The sequence below is a fragment of the Halichoerus grypus genome, chromosome 3, assembly GCF_964656455.1.
Source record: "Halichoerus grypus chromosome 3, mHalGry1.hap1.1, whole genome shotgun sequence".
Classification (NCBI taxonomy): Eukaryota; Metazoa; Chordata; class Mammalia; order Carnivora; family Phocidae; genus Halichoerus; species Halichoerus grypus.
The window spans coordinates 131016479-131041618 of record NC_135714.1 but is presented as its reverse complement, the minus strand read 5'-3'; the positions used below and the strand labels follow the sequence as shown (position 1 = coordinate 131041618).

General features: G+C 43.7%; 1 protein-coding gene across 2 annotated transcripts in view; it reads right to left on the bottom strand.

Annotated features, from left to right (window-relative positions):
- The window catches only part of TRIM2 (tripartite motif containing 2), a 172797-nt gene that overhangs the window by 119603 nt on the left and 28054 nt on the right, over positions 1 to 25140 (bottom strand). The window contains exon 1 of one of the 2 annotated variants that reach the window (XM_036103594.2): positions 5682 to 5796. The exons of the other annotated variant lie outside the window; for it this stretch is intronic. Within the exon in view, the coding sequence (XP_035959487.1) occupies positions 5682 to 5711 (30 nt within the window). The 5' untranslated portion in view covers positions 5712 to 5796. Of the gene's footprint in view, positions 1 to 5681; positions 5797 to 25140 lie in introns of those variants that run through there. 2 annotated transcript variants of the gene reach the window in all.

Here is a 25140-nt window from a genome sequence, read left to right as displayed (position 1 = left end):
AAAAAAATAAAATTAAGGGGCGCCTGGGTGGCTCAGTCAGTTAAGCGTCTGCCTTCAGCTCAGGTCATGATCCCAGGGTCCTGCTCAGCGGGGAGCCTGCTTCTCCCTATCTCCTCACCCCGCTCGTGCTCTCTCACCTCACTCACTCTCTCTCTCTCAAATAAATAAATAAAATCTTAAAAAAATAAAATCAAGTCTTCCAATGTTGCAACTGGGTATACATTGGGAAACTACGTGATTTGAAGCTATCTTAGAAAACACACGGTGCTCTTTATGGTATATAGTTCTGAAGTCAGGTTACAGCTTCAAAGTTCAGTTTAAACTCTGTGTTTTACCCCTCTGGGAAGAGCAGAAAGGTTTGGGGAAGGAAAGTTCCCATGCAGTAAGAACTCCATCCTTGGAGGGTCATTGGTCTGATCTCAAGATATATGTATTTAGCTCTTTAACACTTCAAAGAACACATGGAAACTGCCAGCCCTGAGTTTATTTACACTGAGGCTACAGATTTAAATGTTTTCCTCCTACACAGCCCTTTAGAGATACATAGCATTTTCCGAGTGAGTTCCAGAGATTGGTGTCCAGGAGCATAGCTGTTGTTTGTAAAGTCAGAGGTCGGCCCTTTGGCTCCTTGTGGTTTCTAGAGTCAACTGTTTGAGTAATTTCACTCAAGTTCTATTTGCAGTTCTCAGCTGTAAAATGTGAAGTGTGTCTTTCCTTTAGTGTCAGCTTGTCAGGTACGGTACTAGAAAGTGCAGGCTGAGAGTGGGCAAACACACCTGGTAGTTAAGGACCTACCAGGAACCATTCTCCTTGAAAAGCTGATCAGGACTGCAGGTGTGATAAGGGTGTGTGATAGGGGTTCCAGCAGGTGCAATTTGAGGTGTGTCTCAATGACTCCCAGGGGTTCCCCAGAGCATGCAATCCCAGATTCGCCTTCCATCTTTTTTTGATGGGTCCCTTTAACATCCTGGATAACAAAATAGCATACCTATTAAGTATGTGTGATGGTGTCCATGTGCCTCGTTTGAAAATTTAGGTAGACAGAAAATATGTGGAATACAAAGGATTATGAATGAAATCAGTGTTCCATTGCTCCACTTAGGGAGGTCATCTGGCTCTCTGTTCCTTAGCTATCATCTGCAGGGGCTAAACCCTCTAAACTTACACACAAGAGTCTGTGGTGTGGATATGTTCTTTACTCCCTGCCACTGCCCCAGGTCTGCTCCCAGCTCCAGACCTTGCCTTGCAGGTTCATACTTCTGTAACTTATCGAACATTTAAATGTTCTCTGCTTGGCACCCTGTAGAACATCATCTAGAAACCTCAATCAGAATGAATGAGATGATCCATCTGTGATGGAAAAGGGATGACTCCATGCCAAATACTATGGAGGGCCTTCTCCATGTTCTATCCTTTCAATTCTCATAAAAGCCGAAGAAGGTAGACATGATTATTATTCCCATGTTCGCGTGAGGAAAATGAGAACTGGAGAGGTTAGGTAACTTCCTAGAGTCCTCAGTAGTCACTATAAACCAGCAGACCTGTGATTCAAGTTCAGCTCTGTTTGAGCTATGTTCTGGTCTTGGTACATCAATGGGATATTCTACTTTTCCATAAAACTTACTATGAACATTTGTAATAAACACAGAAACCTAAATATTCAGCACCCAGATTAAACAACTGTCAAGACCTTGCCACATTTGCCTTATCCTTGTAAGACAATTTTCTTTGGCTCCGTTTCCTGTCAGTTCCATCTCATCCAGGATTACTCATTCACTCACACGCTGGGTTTCAACCAAACCAAACAACTGGTTGTTCCCTGAATATTGTCTCCTGCCCCTGGAACTTTGCACCCTGGGCTGATCCCCTTGTCTCAACGGGCTTCCACCCCTGGTACACTGATGTCCACAAGACCCACCACTGACCAACCAAATCAGAAACTGCGACCACCAGTCACCCTTCCTTCCATCTCCATTTGACCCACTCCTCCTCAATCTTCCATACTCCCTCACTTCTAGTGTCATCCGTTCCTCCACAAAGCCTTCACTGACGTCCCAAGTCTAGCTAAGGGTGCTCCCTCCCACAGCACCTTGTATATACGTCTGTCATAACACTGCCCCATGGAATTCTTCAACGGAATGTGACTTCCTCTAGGGCCAACACCACGGTTTTGAGCTCTATATCCCCAGAGACTAGCACATAGTGCCTAATGATCAGTAAACATTTGAGTGAGGAAGGGAGGAAGAGGAAGAGAGCAACAGGAGAGAAAGGAATGAACATGACACCATCTGAGTTTCTAACCCTGCAGGTCTCTGGATGTGAGGAGCCCCTCACACCTCTTCTGTGAGCATTTGGCCTAACAAGACCTATCACCATTGCACAGATGCAGCGTGGGTCTTACACCAGCCAGGAGGTGGGCAGAGAGAAGAAGCAAGAAAACATGAGACTAGCACCTGTGACCACACATAGAGCAGTGGATGCCCCGCTACTCAGAGCTGCTATTATTCTAGCTGCCCCCAATTTTTGCCTCCAGAAAACCGTGTCTGTTTAACTCATTTTCCAATTATCTTCAAACATCCAAAGGATCATCTAAGAAATGGGTGCCTTCTTATTATATAAAGTAACGGACTTGAATGTGTTACCTCTTGAGAAAATAAGAAGCATATTTTTCAAAGGACACTCTCAAACTAGCAGATTCCAGGAGAGTATTTCAGGCCCGCCTGTTAATTCTCAGATGATCCTTCTGTATGGATAAGCATGATCAACGGTGAGCTCCGGGGTGATTTCAGACCATGGATAAGTGATGCTTACAGGTCCCTGTGAGGGAGGTTTCTGTCAGAGCTAGAGTCATAGATGGGAAGCTAGAATGGGCCTTGATGATGTCACCTCATGGACAGATCAGGAAGCCGTGGTGCAGAGCAGGTGTGATTATCCGGAGCCCCCGACGCGGGGTGGAGGAGCGGAGACCAGACAGCCAGCTGGTCGACCTGTCTGCCATGCTGCGCCCTCCCACCATTCCCGTCTCTAGATACCACGGGCAAACCAGGCAGGCATTCCACAAACTCAGTCCCCATTTGGGACTGCCTTTGAGTGCTGGGAGCAGTCATAACTAAAGAATTAATATTGACTGAGTATTTGCTGTGCACCGAGCACCGTGAGAACTTGTACCCATTACATTTCGTCCTTACCGTGGTCCAGGGACACGGACATTGCTGTCCCCGCCACCTCGCTGGGGCAGCTGAGTCTAAGGGTGAAGAGACACCTTACCCAATATTATACGAGTACACGGGCAAAGGTGAGGCTCGAACCAGGGTTTGTCCGAACCAAAGGTTTTCCTTTCAACCCCTGGGTTCTTGAGTGGCTGCTTCTGTGTGTCGTCCCTCTTGGGGCACCACATCATGCAGTGTGGGCCGGGCTGGGACCCAAACGCCTCCCCGAAGCTAGCCCTTCCTGGCCGTTAGATCAGTGGGGCAAGACTGTTAGGCTTCGGCACTCTCACCCATTTAAAGGAGTGGCTTTCCTTCCCGATTGCCAATTAGCTTCCGCAGGAGACCACATTTTGGTAGCAGTGACTAGATGAATTCTTGAAATGCCAGCTATATTCTCCAGGAAACCCTCAGTTCATAACACAAGGCTATGTACTGGATACCTTCCTGGTGACTCGCATTTCAGGTGGCTTACTGGCTGTGTGACTTCGTGCAAGTTACTTAACCTCTCTGCCCCAGGTACCTTCTCTGTAAAACCAGGACAATAACTGTCCTTATGTTGAGGAGTTGGTGAGGACCGAGTGAGAGAAAGCCTGGCACATAGTAAGTGCTCAGTAAATGGTCGTTGTTATTACCATCGATATGCGCCATTGTCACAGCATTGCGTCCACACAGGCTTGCTTGTTTGATTTCGTGGGCCCATGAGGACAGTCCTCGGTATTTAAAAGCTCTAGAATATTGTTATTGTAAATCTCTTAGGTGGGCATTAGCTTATGTAAATTCTGCCTCTGAAATTCCAGGAACCTGGCATGCCCACCATTCTGATAAAAGATCCTGGATAAGAGCTGTCTTTGTGCCTTGTGGGGTCTCCTGGAATTCACCCCATCTTCTCTCTCACCGGCCCTCCTCATTCTGGCTGTCTTGCCATCTGGGGTGGAATGGAGAATGCACAGATCTGAAGGAGGCCAGCGTGTGTGAGGCCCGAGGCCGGAGGGGCAGGATGAGGCCGCCCTGTCCTTTTCCTGCTGAGCCTGCGCCCCACCTGCCTGTCCCTTTCCAAGACCACCCATGGGGCAACTCATCGCCCTCTCCTGGGCTCTCAGGCCACTGCAGGAGACCACGGCTTCACTCAGAGACCTCCTGGTGTTTTCATACACTGAGGTGAAACATTCAGATTGCTTTGGGTCAAATTCATTTAAAAACAAGCTCTGCATCTGACTTAATTCCTCCAGGAGCCCCCAGACATGTTGGCTTTAAAGATGGTCTATCCAGATAACAAATACAAACGCTGGGGCTTAGGAGAAGTGGGAAGGTTTATAAAGTGCCAGATGTGTTCAAGTCCCATGAGTCACCTTTAGTTTCTCTAAAAGTTAAACTCCACCTTTTCAGCTTTTCAGGCTCATGTCCGTATCAAACACTGACTGTGAGTTCACTCACTTCACACCGTGAGGCTCTTCAGAAAGGACAGAACAAAATTCTCTGATCAAAGCTGCCATAGGTGATTTTCGGTTTAGCAGGAGGCAGTTACTTCCAACACAATTCCCAGAGCTCTCGCCGTGCCATCCCCTCCCCCTTGTGGTCCCAGACACAGCACACCCCCCTCCCTTGCCTCTCGAGCCTCTCTGTGCCATGAAGGGCGTCTTAGCACCAAACGGAGCAGCCGGGACGATGACATCAGGCACCAAAGACAGGAGCCCGAGCAGTTTTCCACCCTCACTCATTTATTTACAAGCGCGAAACCAGAAAGAACCCCCAGGTGGGCTGGCTAAGCCCGTTTCAAGTTTCACTCCCTCTCCCATGGTGTCCTCTGGCCCCACCGACTTCTCTCTTGGGTAGTCAAGGGCAAATGCTCTAATCGCCTGGGGCTCTTCCTTCATTCCTGAGCCCCACTGCAGACGGCCATCGTACCCTTTGAGCACTTTTATGGGCAGTAAAACTTGACGGCCTGCAGCTCCAAACCGTTCCCACATCTCTGAATAGAACTATTTATGACATACAAGACTACTATGGTTTGCCCTTTGAAAATACCAGCAGATATTAGACCCCTTCAAACAGGGTCGGCTGAGTTCCATCGGCTAACAGCTGGCTTGCAGAAACCCCACCGTGGCAGAGCCCATCTCCTGACTGTGAACACTTACGTTAGGAAACAGAACAGCCTCTGAGCCTCACAGCATCACTGAGGTAACCCTGTGCTTTGCCTCTCCCATGTTGCTTTGGTGTCAAACCCACTTGCGTCTCTCCCCTCGTTTTTTTTTTTGCTTCCCTGCGCGTTTCTTGCCTGGGTTGACCAGGATCATTATGAGCTTTGTCAGCAAATCCCAGAGAAATGATCTTCTCCCTCCGTGGTTAGCAGGCAACAAATGAAAACCAAGAAAAAGCTAGCAATTCAATCGCAACTTACTTCTCTTAAACAGTGCCCAGGAGTAACCGACTAGCCCGTAAAAAGCGTCATCACACACTCAGAATCGTCCTTACCCGTGTTCCATAACGGCCACTCTCGTGCATCAGAGACTGGCCCCAGCCTCCTCGGATGTGGGGACTCAGCTCTCTGCAGCCCACAGACAATTGGGCCCATTATAGTCATCAGGCTGCTGAGTTAAAGGGTGGCCCTTACAAAAATATAAACAGCTTGTCAGCACAAGCCAAAGGGGCGGGGCTGCAGTATCAGGGGACAATGGGAGCCAATGATCAGCCTCTTTGGGCTCTGTTAGCTTAAGATATTATGTTTCGTTCTGAAGTCAGGGAGACCGGAGAGCTGGAGAGAGAGCCGAAGAGGAAGGGCCAAGTCCTCATCTTTATAGCCCAGCAGCATGAAAGGAGTCCAAGCTGAAAAGTTTAATCACTGCCTGCAGACCAATTTCAAGGAAAAGTTCGTATGCTTCCCACATAATAATATATATTTTCAAAGCCACAAACATTGGCATTGCATTAGCCATCTTCATTCTTCTGGGGTCAATAAATAGACTATTTATTGAGGTGGATAAGAGTTTTTCAATCAAAGAACAAAATCCAAGGAAGATGCCTTTACGACATGCTTATTTTGTCATATAAAGTGTCTGATGGGGTGCCTGGGTGGCTCAGTTAGTTAAGCGACTGCCTTCGGCTCAGGTCATGATCCTGGAGTCCCAGGATCGAGTCCCACATCGGGCTCCCTGTTCAGCGGGGAGTCTGCTTCTCCCTCTGACCCTCCTCCCCTCGTGCTCTCTCTCTCATTCTCTCTCTCTCTCTCAAATAAATAAATAAAATCTTTAAAAAAAAAAGTGTCTGATGAGAGGCACTCACTACCTCCACAGAGAAAAGGTTTGATTTGATTGGTATGTCTTCAGAACCCAGAGAAATAGGCTTATTTTTGTCCCCAAATATAAATGGTTCACATTCGTTTTTTATTTTATTTTATTTTTTTAAAGATTATTTATTTATTTGACAGAGAGAGACACAGCAAGAGAGGGAACACAAGCAGGGGGAGTGGGAGAGGGAGAAGCAGGCTTCCCGCGGAGCAGGGAGCCCCATGCAGGGCTCGATCCCAGGACCCTGGGACCATGACCCAAGCCGAAGGCAGATGCCTAACGACTGAGCCACCCAGGCGCCCCTCATTTTTAAATACTCACTTTATCCAATCATACATGTGCAAACAAAGCAGAAGTTAGTTCAGTATGTTTGGAAGAAGAAGACAGAATAGCCACGGCTTTCTTTTTTTCTCTTTTGATCTTAACTAAATTCTGCTTTTGAAGCAACTATGCCAGTGGAACCTTTCGATACCCTACGATAATGACCGAGAACAAGAAAATAAACTGTGGCTTTTTTCTGTATATGATTTCTAAGGAATACACTGAGGTAAAAATAAAGTTAAGAGCTCTTTGGTTGATTTGTGGTATTGCATAAATTACAGCCATGCAAACTTTCAGAAAAGGACAGTCATTACGATTTGGAACAGTCTCATTATTTACATAGGGAAGCATAGCAACTATCAAAATTAACTAGCAAAGAAACTGAAAAATGCTGAAATATACTCATTTTCCACAAATTCTGTATGAAGCCCTTTTATGAGCCCTTGGATCATAAAAATAATAAAGGCACTGTCCTTTCTAATCTCTGTCAGTTTAAAAATATTTATGATTCTGCCACTGATACTTAATTCATATTAAAGTAAATTCCTCTGGTGGCCCTTCCAAATAGGGTATGAAGCTGCCTCTGATTCTTCTCTTCTCCTAATGATTCCAAAGGAGCTGTTGTATCTGGACTCTCATAGCTCTTGACGTTAAAGAACTGGTTACCTTCTGGAAAAGGTCTAGTTTTCCTCTAAAACATTATGATCTTGTCATTAAAAAAAAAAAAAAAGAGCTACAGGACATCAAAGGCATGAACAACAAAAGGAAAACTAGATAAATTGGGCTTCATCAAAATTAAGACCTTTTGTGCATCAAAGGAAATTATCAAGAAAGTGAAAAGGTAACCTACAGAGTAGGAGTAAATATTTGCAAATCATATATTTGATAGGGGTCTAATATCCAGAATATATAAAGAACTCTTATGATTCCACAACAAAAAGAGAAACAACCCAGTTTAAATACGGACAGAAGTCTTGAATAGACATTTCTCTAAAAATGATATACAAAAGGCCAATAGCCCATGAAAAGATAGATACTCAGTATCATTAGTCATTAGGGTAATGCAGATCAAAACACAATAAGGTACCACTTTACAACCACTAGGATAGCTATTAAAAAAAATAGTGTTAAAAAGGATGAGGCAAAACTGCAACTCTCATACATTGCTAGTGTGGATGTGAAATGATGCAGCTGGTGTGGAAAACACCACAATTCTTCAAAAGGTCAAGCAGAGAATTACCATATGACCCAGCAAGTCCACTCCTCTGCATATACCAAAAAGATTGAAAACAGGATTGGAAAAAGGACTGCACAGGATTGAAAATACTCAAACCATTACCTGTAGACTCACGTTTATAGCAGCACTATTCATGATAAAAAAAGGTGGAAACAACCTAAATGTTCATCCACAGATTAATGGATAAACCAATTGTGGTACATATGTGCAGTGGAATAGTACTCAGCCATAGAAAGGAACACACTGATTCATACTACAACGTAGATGAACCTCAAGAACTTGGTGCTAAGTGAAAAAAGCCAGACATAAAAGGTCACATAATATAGGATTCCATTTGTATGAAACATCCAGAATAGATAATCCATAGGGACAAAATACAGATTGGTGATTGCCAGGGACTGAGAGAGGGGGGAATAGGGAGAAACTGCTTAGTGGGTGCAGGCTTTATTTTGGAACTCAATAGAGGTAGTGTTTGTAGAACATTGTGAATATACTATATATGGCTGAATTGTTCACTTTAAAATGGTTAATTTTATGGGGTTTTTTTAAGCCTCAGTATCGTCTGGGTTCAACAGGCTCCTTGTTTGTAAGGGCATCCCACAAGTTTACTGAAGGTATTTTTTTAAAAGATTTATTCAATCCATTCATTCATTCATTTAATATTTATGCATTGTTCAGCATCTATTAAGCACCAGATACTGTGGGGCAGCTGGGTGCCAGGAGACCCCCTTGCACCCTCTCTACCAAAGCTGAGAAAGAGCAGGACCATCTGATGGGGAAGGAAGGTGGCAAGCAGGGTGAGCAAATTCATGTTTGGTAAACGGCTGCTGTATGCGGGCTCGTCTCATGCTTGATTCCATTGACTGGTCAAAACCACTTGGAGGAGTGGTGGTAGGAATTATTATTCCCATTTTATTGTTACAGAAACTGAGAATCAGCAAGTTTAATTAACTTCCCAAAGGCACCCAGCCTGTAGGCAATGAAGCCAAGTCCTTTCTCTTCCACCATGCTGCTCCCTGATCAGAGGTATGTGAGGAACTGAATCTGTGGGGAAAAAAGATGTTTCCCAATGTGAATGAATGAATGCATGAATGAATGAATAAAACTTACTAAGAAGCATTTTAGATGTCAAAAAGAGCAGTGCGACTCTCTTTCTAGTGGGATAAAGACACAAACAACCAGGGGAAAAAAACCAAAACTAATTGTCAAAATTTTACTCAGAAAGTTTCATTTTCAGAAAACAACCATGGAACTTTAGGGATTTTCTAAGTAATCTGACCGGACGCCCTCATTTTTCAGATGGAAATCTGATGCCCTGCACAATTAAATGACATGCCCAGAGTTACATGGCAAGATAGTTGCAGAACCAGGGCCAGGATTCAGGTGTCTTAGCTCCTGGTCCAGGGTTCTTTCTACTATGCCATACACAAAAATTTAGAAACTGATCCCAGATTAATCTTCTACTGAGTAGATCTCAATTCTCTACCTCTCCATAGGATGAGTAGACAAAATTCCTATTCTCTATAAACTCTGAGTGTAATGACCTACAGAATATGTTTGACATTCTCAGTGAGTTTACAATTTCTTTCATCATATCTTTTGTTAAAAACCAATAAGGAAGAGAGAGATTCACAAGTTGTAACCTGGGCAGGACTATATTTATCAGTTCATTTAAACAGAGGTAAACCTTTTGGAAAGTTGGAATAGGAAATGAACTGAGAATAAGGAGGACAAGGAGGACTTGAAAACATAAAAGACTTGGCCAGGAATTTCATCAAGAAAATGCAACTACATAGGACTGAAACTCCGGCAAAGCTGTTCCACACATCCCTGACCATCATCTATCCCTTGGCATTGGTCTACTGCTGTTATTTAAAATAATAAACAAAATAATTACAGAGGGAGATGCATGTCCTCTTAAAAGTTGGGGAGATGACATCACTACTTTCTAAATTTCAAACTATAAGATTATGCAATTCAGAAAATTGCTATATGCCCTTTGAGAATGCCCATCATCCAATTAAAATGTTGCCCTTGATCTGCAACAGTCACCTCTTGGTCACCCACCTCTTGGCAACTTGAAGCTTCAATTACCCATAAGCAGATTTTTTTTTTTAAAGATTTTTTTATTTATTTGACAGAGAGAGAGAGAGAGGTAACACAAGCAGGGGGAGTGGGAGAGGGAGAAGCGGGCTCCCCGCTGAGCAAGGAGCCTGATGCAGGGCTCGATCCCAGAACCCCGGGACCATGACCCAAGCCGAAGGCAGACGCTTAACGACTGAGCCACCCAGGCGCCCCCATAAGCAGATCTTCACCCAACCCTTTGAAAGAGCTGAAGCCCCAATGAACTGACTTAATTCAACATCCCACAGTGCACTCATCAAGCCCCTGATTTGCCAACATACAAAACACCGTACTGAAGGGAAAATATCTAATTGTCTGCTGATATTTTTTAAGAAGTGATACACACATAATACTAGATTCTCATCTTAAGAGATCATGTAATAATACGGTTTAAGAAACTGGGTGAAATCGCAACAGGAGCTGTTTGGATAATATATGGATAAATGGTCAGACCCCTTGAGGCTTCTCAGATGATTCTAGAAATTACTAACTTCAAGACCTAAATTATGTATTTTTTAAATCCTTTACTTTCTTTTTTAAGGAAATGAAAGGGATGCCTAGCAACATGGCTTAATAAAGAGGATAAACTTAAGATTTAACCATCAATGACATTGAAGGACTTTGTAGGTAGAAGGAATGAAAGCTACAATCTTTCTTGACTTCGACAAGGTTTTTGATTTTGTTCTGCTTAGCTGTTCCTCAATGCATTGTAAATTATGGATAAAAATCACTTACTCTTAGGTCAGCCCACAACCTGAAATGAAATGGAAAGTTCTAAACACATTCCATTAAACTTTCATTATCTTCAAATGCATTTATTCTTTGTAGATGAGGAAATTCATAACTAATTATGTGGATGTTCCATGTTTTTTATTCTATATGATTTCTTTGTACCTCTATGAGAAAGGTAAGGCTTAAAGTCAGATGTCATATGAATTTTAGCCATGAAGTGGACTCTGCTAACCACACACCAACGTAAACATACTTTTATTTTTCTGACCATGCCGATGAATTTTTACAAGCCTCTTATAGCCTTTCGCTCTGTCCCTATATGACCAATGGCCCACGTTTGCAAAATGATGCCTCAAGTCAGGCTGTAGCCATGGAAAAGAGCAATGAACTTACTTATATGGTGGACCAAGCAATGGCCTTGGGCTCATTTGCTCATCACCCAGCCCATTAAGCTAAACCATGACAGGCTCCAACACCACAAAAGTTTTCAATTAGTTGGTGAAGACCATGAAGGGATTTGCTGAAAACCTGGTTCAGAATTGATCCCAGGAACCCATAAAAGGGTCCTTCTAGATCCAAGAGTAATACAATAATTTCAATAACCTAAATGATAGAAGAAAATGTACTATTAATTTTGAAGAAGCTACAAGCTGAGTCACCCCGTCAGAACTGGGGGTAATAATATATATACATATAATAATAATATATATAATATATTATGGTAATAATATAATGGTAATAATATATATACAGCATCTACTATATGCCAGGCACTGCTCTAAGAGTGTGTACACATATTAGCCCATTCAATCCTCCCAACCAGCCCTAGGTGTTAGTAGGCATATCCACCTTACAAATGACGAAAGTGAAGTTTAGAGCAGTTAGTGAACATCCATCGAGGCAGAAATGGCCAAATACCAAAAGGGGAAAATTCTAACAGGATTAGTTTGGAGAAGGAAGAACAAACAGCAAAAATAAGATATGGGGGTAGAATTAATTAAGGATAGTAAGGAGTAAAAATACCTAGGGCTGCTGCATTCGTTTGCTAGGGCTACCATAACATATTACTACAAGCAGAAAACAGAAATTTTTCTCACAGTTCTGGAGGCCAGAAGTCCAAAGTCAAGGTGTTGGTAGGGATGGTCCCTTCTGGAGGTTTTGTGAGAGAATCTGTTCCATGCCCCTCCTACCTTCTGGTGGCTGCTAATAATTTTTGGCATTCGTTGGCCTACAGCATCATCCCATTCTCTGTCTTTGTCTTCACGTGGTGTTCCTATGTCTCTGTGTTTTCTCCTTTTATGTGTCTTATAAGGACACTCATCATTGGATTTAGGGTGGATCCTAATCTAGGATGATCTCATTTTAAGATTCTTACCTCAACTACATCTACAAAGACCCTTATTCCAAATAAGGTCATATTTTGAGGTTCTAGGTGGTCATATCTTTTGGGGGCTGCAATTCAATCTACTGTAAGCCCCAAGAAACCTCTGGGGCCAGGGAAGTTTCCTCATGCAGGAAAGGGAGACAGGAGCAAGTGTAGCCAACCCTGTACAGGGAAGATATGTTGAGTAAAGAAAGGTGTTTTTAACTACTACTCTTCATCCCCAACTTACAAAAAAAAAAAAAAAAGAAATTATTTATCAATCTTAGGAAAAGATGAGAGTTCTCAACTTAAAAGCCTTGGGAGAACCTCTCCAAAGATTTATAGATTTATAGATTTAATCACTCATGTTTTTTTGTGTACATTTTGATGAGTTTTGACATAAGTATACTCCTATGAAACCATTACCACAATCAAGACAGGAATATACCCATCACCTCCAAAAGCTTCCTTGCATCCCTTAAGAATCCCTCTCTCCTGCCCCTTCCCGCATCCATAGCCCTAGCCCCAAGCAACCATGGATCTGCTTTCTGTTATATGGATTAATTTGCTTGTCTAGAATTTTATGTAAGTGGAATCATTCAGAATATATTTTTTGTTTGGCTTCTGTCTTAGTCAGTTCATGATGTTATAATAAAATACTAATAGACTGAGTAGCTTATAAACAACAGAAATTTATTTCCTACAATTCTGAGGCTGGAAGTCCAAGATCAATGCACCAGCATGGGTGAGGGCCCTCTTCCAGGTTGTAGACTTCTCCCTGCGTCCTCACATGGAAGGCGCAAGGGAGCTCTCTTGGGCCTCTTTTATAAAGGCATTAATCTCATTCATGAGGGTGCCACCCTCATAACCTAATCTCCTCCCAAAGGCCCCACCTCCTAATACCATCACTTTGGGCATCAGGATTTGCACATATGTATTTGGGGGGTTGGTACACAAACATTCAGGCCACTGCAGTTTCTTTCATTCCACATTTTTTTGACATTCATCCAATGTTTGGGGGTATATCACTACTTCATTCTTTTTTATTGCTGAGCAGTGTTCCATTACAGGAACATACCACAATTTGTTCATCTACTAACTTTTTAAAAAAAGATTTATTTATTCATTCTAGAGAGAAGTTGTATGCAAGCAAGCAGAGGGAGGGGCAGAGGGAGAGCGAGGATCTGAAGCAGAACCCTGCACAGTGCGAGGAGCCCGATGTAGGGCTCGATCCCAGGACCCCAAGATCATGACCAGAGCAGAAAGCAAGAGTCGGACATTCAACCGACTGCGCCACCCAGATGCCCCTATCCACTCATTTCTTAAAGGAGTTTCAATCAATAAATTGATTTGATATTCCAAGATGAGGGGAGAGAGCATGAATGATAATTTCTCAGAATTGAGGTTTTCTTCTTTTTCTTTTCCTTTATGGTTTCCCCACCTCACCTCCGAAGCCCTCTCATATGCTTAGCCCCATACCCATACTTCTTTTTTTTTTTTTTTTTAAAGATCTTATTTATTTATTTGACAGAGAGAGAGAGAGAGAGAGAGAGAGACAGAGCACAAGCAGAGGGAGTGGCGGGCAGAAGGAGAGGGAGAAGCAGGCTCCCCGCCGAGCAGGGAGCCCGATGTGGGGCTCGATCCCAGGACCCTGGGGTCATGATCTGAGTCAAAGGCAGATGTTTAACCGACTGAGCCACCCAGGCACCCCCATACCCATACTTCTTTCCCCAGCCCTCAGTTGCTGAAACCGAAGAATCCCTGTAGGACACCAGTTGAAGTCTCAGTTAGCTCCTTCAGGCATCTTGTCAGCCTCTCCCAGTGCCTGCCCTTCTCTCCTGGGATACCGCCCCCCCCATCTCTGATCTCCCTCTTATTCTTTTGCCTCCATCCTGGGTCTACCTTCTATTCTCCCACTGCCTGTGCTCTATTCACCTTGTCCAGAAAGAACTATAGGTTGGCCCCAGCCCAAATCTGTTCAATTCCTGGGTTTCTGCCAAATACATTCCAGTTATTTAATTCAGGGAGGCAGCAGGGTAGAGTCTGAGAGCACAGACTCTGGATCAGGCTGCCACACACCAGATGTGACTTGGCCCCCTGCCTCTGTTTCCTCATCCACCATTGAGGACAATAGTCCTCCCTCCTACGACTGTCATGAGGATTAAATGAGATATAGTAAGCATTATATACGCACTCCAAAAAATAGATACAAATCTACGTTCAAGAACTCTTCCTAGCCACAAAAAAATTCTACCTGCATTCATAGATTTATTTAGTCATAGATGATTTGTCAAGGAACTCTCTGTGCCAGGAACTCTTCTCAAAATGGAGGAATAAAGCAGTGAACATAGCATACACAAACTACATTCTCCCAGGGCAGACAGACAGTACAGAAACTGGCAACTACAACTATAAACCATGTCCGTTAAGTGCCATGGGGACATACAAAGTAGCCTAAAAGCAGGATTGGGAATTTCCAGGAGGGGGTCCGAGTGGGCTGAGCCGAGTTAGAGAGTTGCGGTCAGGGTGATCAGGAAAACTCTCGCCGACAAGGCACCCTCTGAGAGCAGACCTGAATGGTCTCAGGAAATGTGCCATAGGCCCATCTGGGGAAAGAACATCCTTGGTGGTAGAAACAAGTTCAAAGGCCCAGGGGTCCTTGTTGCCTGGCTGTCCAGCAGCTGTTGTAGATTGGCTGACTGTAGATGCACATACCGTGTTGAATTTTCATTAATTTCACTCATTCTACTGTCAGAATCTCTCGACCTCGATGTGTGTTTTGTTTTCCCCCAATGTTCAGAGATGGATACTTTGGCTGTGAATTTAGAGCCTCAAAGCTTTTTAGCATACAGATACAATGCTGGTTAGGGTGGAATCCAAAGGAAATGGGTTGCCCTCATCATGCTGTGTTTGGACAGTCACTATGATGCTGGGATGCTTGGGGAGGAGTGGGCACTAGGGATCACTCTCGATGCCCTCAGGACTTCGCTAGGAGACTGGCCACTTAGATCTGGGCTTAGCATCTGAAAGGGGATTGGGAGAATGCTGAGAGGCTTTGCAGAGAGCAACCAAGATAATAAAAGAATCGGAAAATAAATCCAGAAGAGACATTTTAGGAACTGAGCATGCAATTATTTAGTTTGAAGAAGAGATGCTTATATGTTCCTTTCCTAAGCCTATTTCCTGTAATATAACAGGCTCAACTTGCAGCATGATGATTTTACAGATGTTTGTGAAAAACAAACCAAAAACAAAACCCAGAGCTTCCTTATAGGAAGGCTTGTTAAACAGTGCAGATTGTTTGAATCCCACACTCTGAAATTATTGAAAGGAAGAGGAATATGAAAGAAAAATCCCTCACCTGTAATTTTTAACCTTGTTGTGTTTGACTTGTTCCTAAAACTGTATCAGTTGTTAAAAAAAAAAAAAAAACTACAAAAAATAAGAAGCTGAGCTAACATCTTCCTAGAATTTCTGCCTAACGGCTGTCCAATCCTTTCCTGAAATGGCCCCCAGGGTGGGGGGGGGGGCTGGTCCTTCTCTGACTTTGGATGGAATCTCAGGCAGGTCCCCAGGAACTTTTCCAGTTACTCTTAGGTAATCAAAAGTCTTCTGAGCACTTTCAATTGCAGAAAAAATCTCGTTTCAGTAATTTGAATGTCTCATAAAAAAAGCATAAACAATAAAAGGGAAAAATTGATAGAGCTTTCTCAAATTTGAAAAATCTGTCTTCAAAAGGCTACACTAAGAACATGAAAGAGCAAATCACAGACTGGAAGAAGATATTAGCAATATGTACCTGACAAAGAACTTGTGTCTAGACTATAGGAAGACTCTAATTACTGAGCTACAGCTCAGTAGAAAATAGAAAACTAGTAAATCAATTTTTAAAAATGGGATAAAATATTGAAGAGACATCGACAAAAGAAAATATACAAATGACCAATAAGCACCTAATAAGATGCTCAACATCATTAGTCATCTGGAAAATGAAAATTAAAACTGCAATGAGATACCACCACACAACCACTAAAATAGCTAAAATTTAAAAGTCTGACATGACCAAAAGTTGTGAAAGGTGTGGAGCAACTGGGATTCCCATACATTGTTTCTGGCAGTCCTATAAAATGGAAGAACCTTTAAGGATGAACACTGGGCAATGTGTTATAAAAGTAAACACCCATGTACCATACAGCCCCACAATTTCCACTCGTAGGTAATTACCCAGAAGAAATGAAACCATGTCTGTGTGGAGACTTGTAAAAGAATATTCATAGGTTATTAATAATAGCTCAAATCCAGGAAAAAAAAAAACAAATGTCCATCAATAGGTGAATGAAAAGTAAACTATAATATACCCATTCAATAGAGCACTATTCAGGAATAAAAAGGAACACAGTGCTGATACACACAACATGGATAGATCTCAGAAATTTTATACTGAGTGAAAGAAGCCAGATACCAGAGTGCATACCGTATGATTCCATTCATATGAAATTCTGTAATTTTCATTTTTCTATAAAATTAAAATTAATCTACAGAGGCAGAGGGTACATCAGTGGTCACCTGGGCTGGAGGAGGATGAAGAATGGATAGTAAGAGGCACAGGGACTTTTGAAGATGATGGAAATATTGTATGGTAGTTATGCACGTATACACATGTGTCCAAACTCATTGAACTGTCCACAGAATGGGTGGTCTATTGTATGTAAGTTAGACCTCTTAATAAAGGTAGTTTTAAAAATACCCCTTCTGGTATAATAACAACTCCAACCTCTTATTTTATTTAGAGCTTCTCCTTCTGCAAGTTCGTCTATGCTTTCACCCTGGAAACCTGAAGTGGAGCTGTGAAGGAAGGTCGGATTTTATTCTTTCTTCCAGACTCTACTTCTTCCTCCCATAGCTTCTGTTTCTGACCTTCCAGATTTGGGCTAAGGAGGGAGAATTTTAGGGAAAGATGGCCACAGTCTTTGAATACAGACATAATAGGACATTTGTACACTTGGAACTTGGCAGATGTCTGAGGCTGGCACTTAGTCTCCTGGAAAGCTTTTATGGTCTGGGAGATTGCTCTGTTGTGCACCCCTGCTGAAATTCCCAAGACATGGCTGACATTTCTCCACTGACATTGAGCCTCAGTGCCTTATCATCAGGCATGTACCTCACACAGACTCTCCCTTTGTCGAGGCCCACTCACTCCTCCGCACAGCCCTCCTGAGCAAGGCTCTCTTGAAACGACTCCTCAGTGGACCCTTGGAGAGGTGTGCTTGGGGCACTGGAAAACTCTGCATTCTTGCCCCCGCCACTAGGGGGAGCAATGATGGCAATGTGACCTTACTCTGTTCTCATACTAGGCCTCATGCTCTCACAAACTTGGGGAGAGTGTCAAGCCCCCTGGTTTTCTTGAATTCCCCTTTGTCACTTGGTTTCAGGTGGGGAGGAAGCACCCCCCACTCCTCCATGGGGTGGGGTGGAACAGGAAGCTCACACAATGACAACCTCTCCGAAGATCCAGAGAAAGCCTCGTCACAAAACAGTTACTGGCTGCCCCCTTAGTAAGTCCTTCACAGTGGACTTACCTTGCGTTGGCTCCTGAGTGTAGACAGCATCTACTCACTTCTTCTTGACCTTTGGGGCCTCTGTTTACATTGGTACAGAAAGCATTCTGTTTTAGAATTCTAATTACATATAGATGACTTGTGATGGTAAATACCTACGAATAAATTCTGATACTTTCATGAAAATGCTGCTCAAACATTCTGAAATTCAAATTTATCATATTATGACATGGTAATAGATCCTTTTTTAAATTTAAATTCAACTTAGTTAACATATAGTATATTATTAGTTTCAGGGTAGAGTTTAGTGATTCATCAGTTGCATATAACATCCAGGGCTCATTACATCACGCGCCCTCCTTAATGTCTATCACCCAGTTACTCTATCCCCCCACCCTCCCCTCCAGCAACCCTCAGTCTGTTTTCTAGAGCTAAGAGTCTTCTGGTTTGCCTCCCTCTCTGTTTTTGTCTTATTTTCTTTTTCCATCCCTACCCCTATGGTACTCTGTTTTGAGTGAAATCATATGATATTTGTCTTTCTCTGACTGAATTATATCACTTAGGATAATACCACATCATTGCAAATGGCAAGATTTCATTTTTTTTTTTTTTTTGATAGCTAAGCAATATTCCATTGTATCTATGTACCACATCTTCTTTTTCCATTCATCCATTGATGGACATCTGGGCTCTTTTCATAGTTTGGCTAATGTGGATATTGCTGCTATAAACATTGGGGTGCATGTGCCCCTTCGAGTCACTATTTTTGTGTCCTTTGGATAAATACCTAGTAGTGCAATTGCTGGATCATAGGGTAGTTCTACTTTTAACTTTCTGAGGAACCTCCATACTGTTTTCCAGAGTAGCTGCCCCAGTTTGTACTCCCACCAACAGTGTAAGAGGTTTCCCCTTTCTCCACATCCTCTCCAACATCTGTTGTTTCCTGAGTTGTTAATTTTAGCCATTCTGACTGGTGTGAGGTGGTATCTCCTTGTGGTTTTGATTTGTATTTCTGGTAATAGATCCTTAATTAGAGTTATCTTCATATAGAATTTTTTCTTTATAAATAGAATGTTTTACAAGCATGATTTGAATTTTTAATATTGGGAAAAAGTTTTAACAATACCAAAAAAAAGCCTTTACTATTTTGTGGCAAGGGGATTTTAGTAGAATCTACTGCTTTTTCTGGAAAGTACTGATAAATGTAATATGACCAATCTATGGGCAACTCTAACAATTTGTGCTGTCTTTAGGCCAGCTTCCCTGAGTAGGCAAAGGTTGTTTTCTCAGTCTTTCTATTCTGATTAATTCTTAAGGTCTAGAAGAACAGGCGTCTTTTGATATGAAGAAGATCTGTGGCAGACAGGGTGTGGCTCTAATTCAGTCGGAGGACATGAAGAATGGCCCAGGCTAGGGAAAGCTGTGCTTCCCCTTTCAGGAACTTGGCAGCTGAGACAATACTTGAAAAGCGGCCCTCAGGTGTGGCTGGCTGGCATCTTAGTGTCTGTGTAATTCTAGAAGATTCTGCTCTGGGCAGTCCCTTGAGCCCCAGCAAGAATTCCTTCCATAGTGACAAAGCATGAGAACAAGGCTCTTGCAATTTCTTTTACAAGTTTTAGGAGGATAAAATGGTTCTAATTTTTAACGATTCATCTGAGGTTTAAGCACTATTTCCTAGAAAGTCTCTTAAAACTCCCCATATTTCTTCTGCTTTTTAAAAAAGCACAAAATTCTGAAGATATTCACATCTCATCTTTAATCTCCAGCTTGTTAGCTTCACTGAATCACAGAATTGTTAGAGCCACATGTAACCTAAGAGCTTGTTACGTCATAGATAAGTAAACGCTGACCCAAGGAAGTGAAGTGACCCAGTTCCCACCACTCAGACCAGACTCCAGACTCTCCCTCAGGCTCTCACTGGGTTTCTCAAGCTCAGTACCATTAACATTTTGGGCTGGATAATTCTTTGTTGTGAGGGGTCATCCTATACAGTGTGGGATGTTTATCAGCACCCCTGGCCTCTACCCACTGGATGCCAGAAGGACCTTTTTGCCCTCCTTCATTGTGACAGCCAAAAATGTCTCCAGACATTGCCCAAGTGTCCCATGGGGACAAAGTCTCCTGCTTGAGAACCACTTGTCTACCAATTTCCTCAGCCCCCTACCATAGTGAGCTAGGGGATGGTCAATGTTAATAACAACAGCTCTGTAGAGGTGCACCTTGCTTGCTTCGCTTCTCCCACTCAGCTGCTAACTGAATCCAAGCTTTCCTATCAAACGCCTCCTCAATGAGAGATAAGCCCTGCTCATGGTTAACAGGCCCACAGGAATCATGAAATCCTTTTCTGCTTCTACAGTTCCCCTTAGGTAATTTCCTGTGTCTGTGTCCCGTCTCCTAACCCCTTTCTGAGCTCCCTGACAGTGGAGGCGTGTCCTCCCTGATTGGCATAATTCATTATTGGCATAATTCATCCCAGATCCACCTACTACCTAGGGTGCCGGGGACAAAGCAGAAGCACAGTAAGTGCGATTGGCTAAACAACTCTTCAGTGAGGCTGGATCTTGGCAAACACAAAGACACAGCTGCTCCAATGTTTCCATGTGTAAACAGAGTGAACGTGAAGGGAACATACCCCGGAAAATGACTGAGCGGCAGTCCCCTCCATGGCTCAAGATCTACATATGGAGTCACCTTGAGAAGGCCGAGTACTATGGAGCCGGGAAGGTTAAATCCTCTAGGATTGATGTTCTTTTTTGCTTTATGTAAAGCGAGGTTGGACCTGAGTAAACTTGGAGTAAAAAGGCCAACGCAGTGAAGACAAAAATATTCCTGAGATTGCCACATTTATGTCCTAAGTGACTAGCTGTGTTGATGACGAGCCTGTCATGTCGGGTGCTCTTTTGGCCAGAACGTTTCTGTGGAAAGAAAGAATAAACTCTGCTCTCAGGTAACTACAGTCAAAATGAAAGAGACTCAGATCGTACGTCGACTTACTGTGGTGACCATTTCACAATGGATACCATTATTAAATCATTATATTGTACACCTGGAAACAATATGATGTTATATGCCAATTACACTTCAGTAAAAAAGACCCACTCATTCACTCATTCTCTCATTTGTTTTGTAATTCATTTGATAAATACATAGGAAAATGTATGTATCAAAAATGGGCACAAAGGCAAATCACCATGGAACAACACCACCGAGAGAACATCAAGAATGCCTGGCAAATAAATAAATAAATAAATAATGCCTGGCGAGGGTACAGCCACTGTGGAAAATAGTATGAAGGATCCTCAAAAACAGAACTGCCATACGATCCAGCAATTCTACTTCTGGGAATAAATCCAAAGAGAAGGAAACCATGAATTCAAAAAGATACCTGCACCTCCATGTTCACAGCAGCAGTATTTACAACAGCCAAGACATGGAAACAACTTAAGTGTGTATCCGTGGATGGATGGCTAAAGAAGTTGTGATACAGAGATACAACAGGATACCAGTCAGCCATAAAGAACGAGGAAATCCTGGCATTTGTGACAACATGGGTGGCACTTGAGGACATTATGCTAAGTGAAGTAAGCCAAAAAGAGAAAGACAAATACTGTACGTATGATCTCACCTACCTATGGAATCTAAAAAACAAGCAACCAAATTCATAGAAAAAGGAATTGTATTTGTGGTTCCCAGAGGTGGGGGTAGGTGTGGGTGGTAGGGGGAGGAAACATTAGAGGAGACTGGTCAAAAGGTACAAACTTCCAGTTATAAGGTACGTAAGTACTAGGGATGTCATGTACAACACGACGACTACAGCTAACACTGTTGCGAGCGAGATACATGGGGAAATGAAGAGAGTAGATCCTAAGAGTTCTCATCACAAGGAGAAACCATTTTTTCCCTTTATCCTTTCTTTTCATTGTATCTATATGAGAAGGTAGATATTAGCTGAACTTCTTGTGGTATCATTCCACAATGTATGTAAACCAAACCATCATGTTGTATAACTTCAACTTATACAGTGATATATGTCAATTATTCTCAAGAAAACTGGGGAGAAAAATAATTAATTAAAAAATTAAAAATAAAAAGAATGCCTGGTGAGGGAATTTGTCCTAGAAATGGTATTTGGGTGGCATAGGACACTACTGCACTCCACAAAGAAGGAATGGCCTTCCCCACCACCAGGGGCCAATGGAAGCTCTGGATGGAAATGTGTCTGATGATGAGGTTTCCCCTCTCTGAGAGCCCCCACTGCACTTCCTGAGGACAGGGGAAAAGCAGCATACAGATGGTAATGTCCTGATTCCAAAGGGCCGATCTTGGCTGTGCACGTAATGGGATGTCACCGCAAGGCCAGTCAGAGGTGAGCAAGGCCGAACTCATCCATCCTCATCCTGCACTCAAAAGCCCACCCTGGCCACAGCTTGGGGGAACTGGTCCTCTCCTCGAAGTGCCCAGAGGACTTCTTGTCACTCAAGTGATCCCTCATCCTCCCATTATAGACTGAATATTTGTGCCTCCCCCTTGCTCATATGTTGAAACCCTAACCCCAGTGTGACTCTATTTGGAGCTGGGGCCTCTAAGGAAGTAATTGAGGCTAAATGAGGTCATAAAGATGGGGCCCCGACCCAACAGGACCATGCTGGCACCTTGATCTCAGACTTCCAGCCTCTAGAGCTGTGAGAAAACACATTTCTGTGGTTTAAACCACCCAAGCTATGGTATTTTGTTATGGCGGCTCGAGCAGGCTAAATTACACTCTCTCTCCCCCGTAAGCTGGAATCCCTGGCCAAGTTAAAAGGCCCTTGGTTCACCCATTCTGTTCAGGAAGTTTATCACCATTCAACTCGGCTTTCCCAGTCTAATGACATTACATTACATTACATTACATTGCATTACATTACATTACATTACATTACATTATTGGGTAGTACTCCATGCTCTACCCTGGCTCTGCCATTTAATCTTTACAAGGTTGGCGACTGTTATCCCCACTTTGCACACAAGGAAGGTGAAGCTCAGAACAGTTAAAAAACTTGCCCAAGATAAGACTAATCTAAGTGGTGGAGATGAAACTAGAACACAGATCTGAAAGTTCCTTATGATCATCTGATATGCACCTGCAAGGGATCCTAATCTTTGCTTGGCCTGTTTTTGCTATCACCAATCTCTCACCTTCTTTTATTTCTTTATTGGGTTGCCCTTAGCTCTTTCTCATCCAGGGCCTCTCTCTTGAGTGAGTTTGCTAACACTGTCATACACTCAGATCTGGCCCTGACCAGCAGCCCCCTTCTCCATTCCTCTGTAGCCTTCTGGACCATCCTGTCCCACCTCTTGGATGTAGCTCAGGTTCCCAGAACCTCTGTGCAGAGCTGGGGCCTCAGACATTGCTCCCATCTTTGCTACAGCCCTCTGCCACCCCTCATACACACCCTCAGCAGATGTCTCTTTTTTCTACTTTACCCAACACACTCCCTCCAGGAACATTTATCACCCGGCTGGGGCCATGGGGCCTTGTCACAGGAATGTGAAATGATGCAATCGTTAAACCATAAAGGCAAGTGTGAGGGGTGAGACGCAGCCTATGCAACATCACCCAGTGATGGTACAGACCACAAAGGCTGTGTGTGTGTGTTCAGGGGAGAGCAAGGTGGCTTTGCACCAGCCAGGGCAGGGAAGGTTCTGGAGCAAGTATCATCTGGGACAGCAGCAGGTGGTGAGGCATGGGCTTGGGGGCCAGACATCAAGAGCCAACCTTGTCATTCATTCATTCATTCATTCATTCATCAGATCTTTTATTATGTTCAGGCTGCTATGCGGAGTGTTGGAGAGAGAGCAGTGAACAAGCTCCCTGGGGAAGTCAGATGATAAATAAGATCATGGGCGGGGACAACAACTCTGAAGGAATAAGCAGGGTGATGCGATGGAAGGTACCAGGGGAACAGGAAAGGCATCTTGAGGAGGTGGGGCGGGGGGCACGCTCTGCAGAGGGAAGGAACAGCCCTGAGGTAGGGAAGCACTTTCTGAGAATGAGGAACAAAAAGAGGCCAATGGGGCTGGAGGACAGTGGCAATTTTTATAATTTAACTCCAGAATTAAGTTATTCTGAAAGACCTAATGGATTTAGGGAAAATCCACAAAATGATAAAATGAGCCATTCCAGAGTCCCAAAAACGAACCCTGGTTCCCTAACACTAACCCGAGTGGGCGCCTCCTGCAGGGCAGGCACTGTGTGTGCTGGTTTTATTTCTGTGCTTCAGCTCTCTTGGTCCTGATAACAGTCCTCCGGGGTATACACTGCCCAAGGTCGCACAGCTGACGAGGGCCACACTGGGGCCTGAACCCGTGCACTCAGGCTCCAGGCCTTTGCTCAGCCGCGACATCACACCTCCTCTCCTGTCTTTTCTCCAAGGCCCAGTCCGGGTGCAGTTACGTCAAGAAGCCTGTCTGGGACTCCCATCTCTTCACTTGCTCCTTCCCCATTTTATGATCTCAAAACGCACCTAGTGTCTGCAGATCCAAGGGCATCTGGCTGCGGCCTCAGGAGGCACACCTCAGCACTCCACCCCTTCTGGCTTCACTTCCGATTCTGAACCAAAGGACAGCTTCCTCTCCTTCTGCAACTTATTTTCTCTCTAAGGGCCTCAGTTTTCCCACCTGTAAAATGGGCTGCTGTGAGCCTTCAATGGACCGAGGTGGATAAGAGAGCCTCACTCAGCCCTGTCCTTGCTTTCCCTTCAAGGAGGCAGAAAATGTCAGAGGTGAGGATGAAGCAAAGCTGTTGATTAGGATTCAGTCTGCTAATCAGGATTCAGTCACACCATTTTCCAGAGTACACCCATTTCTAAAAGCAAAGTTCTCCACTGCCAGGACCTCAAGGTAGGAAGTGGATGCCAGACAACTTTCTAGAGAGTGGAAATCCACGTCTTCTGACTTCTGTGCAGCACCCTCCCTGGCACAGGGGGCCCAGTGTCATCTGGGGAGAGGAAGAGAGACATGAGCTGGGCTAAGAAAGGGGCAGGGAGCCAACGGGCATCCGACAGCCTCAAGAAAGTAAGACATGCTGTGTCTGCCACCTCCAGCCCTGGTATAGGGGGATGCTGGGATTGAGTCCAAACGAGGGTAAGTGTGCCAGGGACTCATCACTGCCACTCCCCACTTCTGCATCCTGGCCCTAACTCCACACATCTTATCCTTGGCAGATGAGGGGAGGTTGAAAGCCACAGCCGTCTTTGGAATGGGAGGTGGCCGGATGTGGGGCCATGAGCCCCTTACAGTCTGGAAGGTCTTTGCTTGGGATAAGTCTGCC